At 50.6% G+C, this 9898-nt stretch overlaps 1 protein-coding gene across 1 annotated transcript in view; it reads right to left on the bottom strand.

Annotated features, from left to right (window-relative positions):
- Positions 1-542: 542 nt before the first annotated feature.
- Positions 543-9898, bottom strand: part of LOC144807259 (arf-GAP with Rho-GAP domain, ANK repeat and PH domain-containing protein 1-like) — a gene marked incomplete at its 5' end in the record, with an annotated part of 56791 nt that continues 47435 nt past the window's right edge. Inside the window, one exon of the mRNA XM_078673106.1 lies at positions 543-5744. Within this exon, the coding sequence (XP_078529232.1) occupies positions 5623-5744 (122 nt within the window). The remainder of the gene's footprint in view (positions 5745-9898) is intronic.

Below are 9898 nucleotides of genomic sequence, written 5' to 3'. Positions count from 1 at the left end.
CTGTTTACTGGTTTCGAGGCCACGGAGAGTAGTTCAGTCAGTGTGACAATTGAAGAAAGCTATGAGGAATCCTGCTTACGATATGAAGCTGGGGATCAGGAGCGGCTTCTTTGTTATCAGTCCAGCAAAGCAGCTCTAACATTTAAATGAGCTGCAATGGAACTGTCAGTGAGCGCACATTACAGATGCCTTACCTCATCACAAAGTAGCGCCGCAAAAACACCCCCAGTCGAGATTGCGCTATCTGTAAAAATGCTCAAGACATAATGCACCAACGCTGTGCAGCAGGATTATCAACCCGAGACCAGATAAATAAAGGCACCGGCCCCCTGGACAAACTGCCTGCCGGTCAAGAATTTTAAAAGACCTTAAAGGTACACTCACAGGCGGTCAGCTTGATATGTGTAATAATTAAGCATTGAGGGCTGGGCCTGCCGCGATGCCTACAGAGTTCCTTCACGGAGATGCTGTTGAAAGCCAGGGGAGAAGAAGCAATTCAGGAGAATTCACTTACTCTGTTACGGCTGAGAACTACATTGACGGTTTGGGCCAGCTGATGACTGCATTGGCACAGTTCCACCCGGGAAGAGCCGCATCCGGAATCGCTGCAACCGGAATGCAGATAATCGGATACTCCGACAGCCGACTCACCTAGCATTGGCTGCACTTGACTGCAGGGTGGCTGCTGAGGCAGTCATGCACCTCCACCACTCTCCAACAATGGCTGAATCATTACGCTGACCGGACCGCATGTTAAGACCTGCAGCGGCTACAAATGCGCAGCTGCGAAAGAACTGAAAGTATGGCGTGCAGCAAAGCATCTATAGTGATTAGGTAAAGTACAATCATGGGACAGACTTGTGACCTGTCGTTAGTTATTGCCGGTAGCGGGTAAAACATTATAGCCTGCCATGAATTGAGCCAGCAACCCCCAAGCTAAGAGCTTTGGCAGTCAGTCGAGCTGCTAAATAGCAGCGCTCCTGTGGACAGCTGGGGCTCTATAAATGCGTGACAATGCATTTCAGTGCTGTGATGCGGATCACCACACTGAATTGACTCAGTCTCATGCCTGATACTTTCTGGTAGTTTTAGTTGTGCAAATTCTATGTCCTCAGGAGCCATGGGTTCTGGGTTAAATGCTTTTCCCTCTTGCATTGTTAGTAAGTCATGTCTTTTTTGGCAATTTGTGAATTGATCCTTGAGATATCTCCATAATCGCTGAGAACCAAGTCCGTCTTGCCCCATGTGGGGCAATGAGAATCATTGTGATGAGTCTGCATTTGCTGATTACTCTGTGGATAAGTGGTATCGGGGGGAAAGCTTAAGCAAATATCTCGGACCAGTCTATCCATAGCGCGTTCCCCAGGAACTGATTGCAAGGTTGCCTCGATGTGAAGAATTGGCATTTTGCATTTTCGGGTGTTGCAAAGAGGTCGACTTTTGGAGTTCACCATTAGTGAAAAATTTTAAGAAGTGCTGTTTGATTCAACTCCCACTCATGGGATGATGACACCTGTCTGCTTCTACATTGTCCTTTCCTGGCAGGTGTATTGTAATTAGGTTTATGTTTCTTGGGATTGCCCAACTACACAGTTGCTGAGCTAGAGTAGAGAGTGCCCATGATTGTGTTCCTCCTTGCTTGTTCATGTAAAATATGGTGGTTACGTTGTCTGTTTGTATCAGAATGTCTTTCCATAGAGGTCTTTCTGAAAGGCTTTTAAGGCGAGGAACACTGTCTTTAACTCTAGAATATTGATGCGCTGCAGAGCATCCTGCTGTGTCCACAATTCTCTTTACTTTGAGGGTTTCCATGTGAGCTCCCTGTCCTATCTGTGAAGCGTCTGTCGTTATGGTCACTGTTGGAGTTGGTTGTGTGAAAGGACTCCCTTGTGATATGTTTGTTTGGTTCCACCATCCTATTTCCTGCCGTACTGTTAGCGTGACAACTACTAGATCTTCCCAACTCTCTGTTGCTTGTGACCTTGGGCTTGAAGCCATTCTTGGAATGGTCTCATGTGTATGGGAATGTTGGAAATCAAATGAATGCATGAAGCCTTCATTCCTAGCAGCTTCCCAACTGTCAGAGCTTGCCCCTTCTGGTGTAGCTGTGTCTCCTTCAGTAGGGCTAATATCCTCTTCTCGCTTGGGAACACCTTCCACAATATTGCATGTATTCTTGCTCCCAAAAACCCTTTTTATTGTTCTGGCTCTGGGGAAGATTTGTCCCAGTGTATGGAAAATCTGAGCTGAACTAGTGTCTCTATTACTTGCTGTATATGTTGTTTGTGTGGTTTGTATAAGCGTGCTCTTACTAACCAGTAGTCTAAGTATGGGTATACATGGATTCCTTGTCTTCTTAGATGAGTGGCCACTCCTGCTAGGCACTTTGTGAACACTCTTGGTGTTGACTTTAGACTGAATGCTAGCACTTTGAACTGGTAGTGTGTTTTATTGACCACAAATCCTAATATCCTCTTGTGTTTTTTGTTTATGGGAATGTGCGAGTAGGCATCCTTTAAGTCTATGTTTGCCATGTAGTCTCCTTTTTGCAAACGAGGATTCACCTCTTGCAGTGTTGTCATTTTGAACCTTTGAGTCTTTATGAATTTGTTGAGAAATCTGAAGTATAATATTGGACGCAGTGTTCCATATATCTTTGGAATTAGGAAGTATGTGGAGTCATTTCCTTTGTTTCTTTCCTTGTGTGATAACTGTTCCATTGCTTGTTTGGCTTGTAATTCTTGTACTTCTTGGAGTAGCTGAATGTATTTTCCTTTTTGGGCCTTTGTTTGGAGGTTGTTTGATCAGCTCCATGCTGTAACCGTACTGTATTATGTTTAAGATCCATTTGTCTGAAGGGATCTCTCTCCATTTGTGGAGGAAGTACTTTAGCCTGCCTCCTAATGGTGTGGTATGGTTTAGGAATTGGTTTTTTTTTTGATGTTGCTGTTCTATTGTGAGCATACTCCGTGATGTTTCTTGAGTGTGTGTACTGCTTGGAATGCAGTCACTTTGTTGTTGTTGGAGCTCCCCCTCTTCGTGGAAGGCCTCTTCCCCGGGGGCGTCCTCGAAAGGATTGTCTTCCTTGCTGTATTGCCAATTTTGTTTTTGCCCTTGTTGTTGTCCTTGGTTTACCCCTTGGTAACCCTGCTGATATGACTGATGCAAGGTTGTAAGGTGATGGTTACCTCTGCCTGCTGGTCTCCTTGAAGAAGTGCACCTACGCTTGCCTCTGAATTCTAGAGCACCCATAGATCTTGCTGTTACGTTGTCGTTTTTTATTTGGTTTAGCTTGGCATCCACTACACATCTAAACAGCTGCTCTCCATTGAATGGTGAGTTCAGTATATTGTTCTGTACCTCTGGTTTGAAACCTCAGATCCGAAGCCATGCGTGCCTCTTTCGGTGATGCTGATCATCATCTGCCTGCTTGATGTTTCTGCGGCATCTATTGCAGATTTTAAGCATGTATTCGCAATATTCTTTCCTTCCTCTACTAAGTGGCTTGCTCTTTTTTGGAATTGTTCATGTAGGTGCTTTAGTAGCTCCCCTACCTCCTCCCAGTGTTGGCATGCATGTCTGTTGAACAATGCAGTTGAATTTGCTATGTGCCATTGATTTGCCACACTTCTTCCATGAGGTCCATTCTCTTGTTTTCTTTGTCTGGTGGTGGACCCATGGTGGTTGGTACATTTGCCTTTTTCCTGGTCGTGGCTGTTATAATGGAGTCAGCTGCCACTGACCCCTTGATGTAAATAGGGTCCTTGGAGGAGTGCTTGTATTTTTTTCTCTCCTCTTGGTGTGACTGCCTTACATGCGGCAGGCTCCTTAAATGCCTCTTTTCCCTGATCCAGTACACTTGGCAGCATAGGGAGGAATTGGTTCTGTGTAGGCATTAAAGTTTCGAGTAGAAAACATGATTGTGGTATTTCTTCCTCAAGTTGTACTCTATAGGTATCTGCAGCCTTTTTGATGACTTGGTTGTACAGACCAATGTCGTCTGGAGGTGAAGGCCTCAAAGGATAGGTATCAACAGCCTCTTCTGGGGAGTTGGCGGGAGGTCTTGCCATTGTAGCTCTCGTCGTTGGAGGTTGTAACTTCTCAACGCTTTTTTCTACATTTGTCGAAGTTTTCTGCGGTATCTTGAATTGCTTAAAGCTTTTGTCAAACTCTTTCTTTCTTTGCAAAGCACTCACCATTTCTGCTTCTAGCCTGTTCTTTTTCTTCTCGATCTTGGATGCGTGAGTTTTGGCGTCAAAACTTTCTGCCTTTCTCTTTGTGGCCGACAGTGCCTTCACGCCAATCGAAGCCTGTTTTGACCTCTCTTGTTTCGAGGTCGAAGTGTCCTTTCCTTGACCGTCTTTCGACGTCTTTTATCTTTCAAGGGTCTTTGCCATTACAGACTCCTTGTCTAAGGATCCAATTGAGTTTTTCTCTCTGGACACAACTGCGGACGTCGAGTGCTTCGACACCGAGGCTCCCTATGAGGCCTTTGAGTCCGTTTTTCGAGACTAGTCTAGTTTTTTCGAGGTTGACAGTTCTCTTACCTCTCTCGACATCTACACTGCGTCGACCTTTAGACCTTCAGCGACATTTTCCTCTTCCTCGCTGGAGAGTCCCAGGTCTCGTAGCAATGGTGCTGTGCCCTGCCCCTGCATGTTGTAGTTGGCTCTTCTCCGTCTCTCTCTTACCCTTAAAGTCTTTGGGGTGAAAGTCTAATACGCGTTGCAATCTTCACTTTGGTGATCCAGTGGTAAGCAAAGGTTGCAGACAGGATGTTTGTTCTTTTGGGAGTACCTGTGGTGACAGTTTTGACAGAACTTGAACGATGTCTGGTCAATTACCACGCACAGGAAGCCCCATGTACGCGCATTGTCCGTTCATCTGCGAAGGTTATTCTTTTCAACTTTTGGCGCACTCCGGCACCTTGATTTAAAGTCTGGTAGGTCGAATCCTCGTACTGGTTGTTTTTGAAGTTTATTCCTTAGTTTTCATCGATTCTTCCCTCCAATCTCAGTAGCTCCTTCTGTATCGATCCAGTCACAACGGCGGAAAAAAAAATCTGAAAATGGCAACCAAAGGTGGGAGCTTCCGGAGGAAGCACGTCGACGTCACAGGTCACCAAATGGTGGTATGTCGACGCCCACCAACCAACAGAAAAAAAAGCAAGGACAAATACAACAATTCCGGACTCAACCACTAGATGGCGGAATAATGCACAGCATGTGAATCCATAAAAGATTCCCGCTCCAAAACGTACATGTCCGCGATATCTACGGGTACTCCGACTCACCAGGAAACCCCCCACGACAGATAGACATACCTCACAGAAGTAGACTTAAATGCAGAAAGAAGGTATTTGCTCCCCGAACTCTTGGCCATCATTAGATCTCTGAGATTTTCCTCTTATCCTTCTTACTCTCGATTCGCTACTACACTTTACCTTACTCTTTTCTAAACAACCCTATAAGGATTTTCCCCGCCGGCCACTGGATGTAGGTGGCGGTTTTTGTTCTAATTGCAAAACTCAATAAAAAGATTTAAACCATATATAGCGCAAACAAATCACCCCCAAGAGTCTCTCAGTGCATGAACACTAGAGTAAAAAGTACACACTTGTCATCACTTACCGAGGTAGATGAGCATGGCCTCCATGGATAAATGCTTCTTCACCACCAGGTAGCCATCCACACCCAGCGACTGGTAGATGGGGAGGACTTTCTCGCAGTAGTGCAGTGGCCGCTCTGTGGGAAAATGAAAACACGAAGTGTATGAGAATCCTTCTTCCCTGGGATACATATGGAGACGATGACAGCACCACAAACTGCGATGAGGGAGAGGAACCTGTCGAACAAGTTACTTACCTTCGGTAACGATATATCTGTAAGAAACAGTAGTTAGTATTAGATTCCTTACCTTAGAATATCCCCAGGCGTCAGTCTGGATCCGGAAACTTTTGCGTAGCAGTACCCCTGCGCGTCGGTAGGCGTCGTCTGCAGGCGTCCCCTGCGGCTCCGCGTCCGTCGTCGGCGTCGTGCGCCGTGATGACGTCGCTGGAGTATATAGACGCCGCCTCCGCGCGCTGACGTCAGTTCTTTGCACACAGCTTTTCCGCGCCAGAACACGCAGAGCCATGTGAGAACCAACACTGGTGCCATTGGAAACTAGGGCCCTGAAAGGGATGTCCTTAACCCTAGGTATCAGTTCGCAGAACGGGGAGGATGGGTGGGGCGGTAAGGAATCTAATACTAACTACTGTTTCTTACAGATATATCGTTACCGAAGGTAAGTAACTTGTTCATCTGAAAGAAACAGGTTAGTATTAGATTCCTTACCTTAGAATAGATACCCCAGCAATACCAACCCCGGTGGTGGGTCTGCGAACCAATACAACCTACACCAGAAATTCCTGGAGGACCGAACGGCCAAAGAAGCCATCCCTCCGGACTTGACTGTCCAGGCAGTAATGCCTCGCAAAGGTGTGCAGCGAGGCCCACGTAGCCGCCTGGCAAATGTCCTGCAAAGGGACTCCCCGGCCCAGGGCAGTAGTAGCCGCCGTAGCCCGAGTGGAATGGGCCCTCAGCCCAACAGGAGGCTCCTTCCGAGCCAAAGAGTAGCATGCTTTGATGCACAGGACGACCCACCGAGAGATGGTGCGTTTCTGTACCGCCCTTCCCTTCTTCTCACCCACGTAGCCAACAAACAGTTGGTCATCCACCCGGAACTGGCGTGTGCGATCCATGTAAAATGAAAGCGCACGTTTTGGGTCCAGACGATGGAGCCGCTCTTCATCTTTTGAAGGAGGCGGGAAGAAGGAGGGTAAGGTGATGGACTGCCCGATGTGAAAAGCAGAAACTACTTTGGGCAGGAAAGAAGGCCTAGTCCTAAGAACCACCTTGTCAGGATGGACGGACATGAAAGGAGGTTTGACAGAAAGAGCCTGGAGCTCACTCACTCTCCTGGCAGAGGTGATGGCAACCAGGAAGGCCGTCTTAAGAGTGAGAAGACGGAGAGGACAGGAATGAAGCGGCTCAAAGGGAGCACACATCAAGAATGTCAGAACCAGATTCAAGTCCCACTGAGGCATCACGAACGGAACAGGTGGATACATGTGCGTGATGCCTTTCAAGAACCTCAGTACAATAGGGGACTTGAATAAAGATGGCTGATCAGGTAGCCTTAAGAAGGCGGAAAGGGCAGAAAGGTAGCCCTTGATAGTGCCCAGAGCAGAGCCCTGCTGGGCAAGAGAAAGAAGGAAGAGGAGAACCTCGGAAAGAGGGGCAGAAAGGGGATCCACAGCCTTTGCTGTGCACCATGCCACAAATCTGTTCCACCGGCAGGCGTATACCGACTTTGTGGAGGGACGCCTGGCTGTCAGAATCACATCACAGACTTCAGGAGGCAAGTCAAATGGCCTCAACTGTCGCCGCTCAATCTCCACGCATGGAGGTGGAGGCTGGACAGGTTCGGGTGGAGGACCGTCCCCTGCTGCTGCGACAGAAGGTCCTCCTGAAGGGGCAGGCGGATCGAGGGACCGACTGTCATGCTGAGTAGCTCGGGATACCAGTATCTTCGAGCCCAGTCCGGAGCCACAAGGATAACTTGGGCCCGGTCGCGCCTGATCTTCTTCAGCACTCTGGGCAGAAGTGGTATAGGCGGAAAGGCGTACAACAGACCGCAGCTCCACTCGCGCTGAAAGGCGTCGCCGAGCGAGTGCCGTCTTGGAAACTCCAACGCGCAGAACTGACGACATTGCGCGTTCTCTTCTGTGGCGAATAGATCTAACCAAGGCTCTCCCCATTGCTGAAAGAGGCCTCTCGCCACGTCCGAGTTCAGACGCCATTCGTGATCCACCGAGCACCGACGGCTGAGTTCGTCCGCCCTGGCGTTCAGAGAACCTGCCAGGTGTTGAACCGTCAGAGTCACGCCCTGACGTTCCAGCCATTGCCAGAGGCGCAGAGCCTCCTGGCAAAGGGTCCACGACCCCACACCGCCCTGTTTGTTGCAGTACCACATGGCGGTGGTGTTGTCCGTGAACACCTGCACTACACTCCCGTTGACAAAGGGGAGGAATGCCTTCAGTGCCAGGCGAATCGCCCGCAGCTCCAACATGTTGATATGGAGCCGGGATTCCGCCGGAGACCAGAGGCCTCTGATCTCCGCCTCTCCCAAGTGGCCACCCCAGCCCTGGAGGGACGCGTCCGTCACAACTACGTGCTCCGGTTGGGGAAGGGAGAGGGATCTGCCTCTGACCCAATCGCGGTCCGTAAGCCACCACTGCAACTGTCTCGCAGTGCCCTCCGAGATCAGGACATGGTCGGATAGGTTGCCCTGATGCTGGGCCCACTGAAACTTCAGGTCCCACTGCAGAGCCCGCATCCGCCACCTGGCGTGATGCACCAGTAGGATGCAGGAGGCCATCAGCCCCAGAAGCCGCAGCGTCAACCTGACCGAAACCCGGGATAACGGCTGAAAGATGGGAATCAGAGCCTGAATATCCCGGACCCGCCGTTCCGGAGGATAAACCCGAAACTGCGCCGAGTCGAGAACCGCTCCGATGAAAAGGAGCTTTTGAGAGGGACACAGGTGTGATTTCGGCACATTGATGGAAAACCCCAGCTCGTGCAGGAGGTCTGCCGTCATCTGAAGGTGGTGGACGACTGTTTGGGGCGAGCCCGCCTTCAACAACCAGTCGTCGAGGTAGGGGAAGACTGAAACCCCTAACCGGCGCAGATGAGCTGCGACCACCGCCATCACTTTCGTGAACACCCGTGGGGCACTGGTAAGGCCGAAAGGGAGCACGATAAACTGAAAGTGCTCGTGGCCTACCGTGAACCGCAGGTAACGCCGGTGGGCCGGCAGGACGGGGATGTGAAAATACGCATCCTGCAAGTCCAACGCTACCATCCAGTCTTGTGGGTCTAGAGCAGCCAAGACCTGAGCTAAAGTCAACATCTTGAACTTCTCCTTCCGGAGGAAGCCGTTGACGTTCCGTAGGTCCAAGATAGGACGCAGGCCTCCTTTGTCCTTCTTGGGCACCAGAAAGTAGTGGGAGTAGCAACCACACCCTACTTCTGGCCCAGGAACGCGCTCGATGGCCCCCTTGGCCAAGAGGGCCGTAACTTCCTCCTGCAGAAGTGTCAAGTGGTCCCCCGACACACGGTGGTTCTGCGGTGGCATGGCTGGAGGAGTGGACTCGAAGGGGAGGGAGTAGCCCCTTCGGACGAGCTGCAGCACCCACCTGTCCGATGTAATCGCGCGCCAGCGGGAGTGGTGATGGCGAACCCTGCCACCCACTGGCGTCACGTGAGCTCGAAAGCTCGGACTAGGAAGATTTGGAGGCTGCAGCGGGGGGAGGTGTGGACTGACCTCGCCGCTGCCCTCTACCGCCACCACAGCGGAATCCACGGCCGCCACCGCGCTGGGGAGCGTTCTGCGGCGCGTGGCTGGCAGCTCGCGTGGGACCGCCCCTTCCTTGGCCACGAAAGGGGCGAAACGAACCCGTCTGCTGGCGCTGGGTCGAAAGACCCAAGGACTTGGCCGTGACCCTGGAGTCCTTGAAGCGCTCAAGCGCGTTGTCCGCCTTGTCACCGAACAGGCGACTGCCATCAAATGGCATGTCCATGAGGGCATTCTGGACGTCCGGCGAGAAGTTGGCAGATCTCAGCCAAGCATGGCGACGAATCGCCACCGTCGTGGACATAGCCCGCCCCAGCGAGTCGGTCGTGTCAAGACCACACCTGATCGAGTACCTCGCCGCGTCCCGGCCTTCAACCAAGGCCTGGTTGAGCTTGTCCCGCACTTCCTGCGGGCATTGCGGCAGACACTCCGCGACCGTATCCCACAGGGAGTGGGTGTAGCGGCCCAAGAGGCACGCGGTATTACAAGACCGCAGTCC

This window comes from Lissotriton helveticus, unplaced genomic scaffold (genome assembly GCF_964261635.1).
Source record: "Lissotriton helveticus unplaced genomic scaffold, aLisHel1.1 SCAFFOLD_1498, whole genome shotgun sequence".
In the NCBI taxonomy this organism is placed as follows: domain Eukaryota; kingdom Metazoa; phylum Chordata; class Amphibia; order Caudata; family Salamandridae; genus Lissotriton; species Lissotriton helveticus.
The sequence above is the reverse complement of the archived record's forward strand: the minus strand, read 5'-3'. Positions and strand labels throughout refer to the sequence as shown.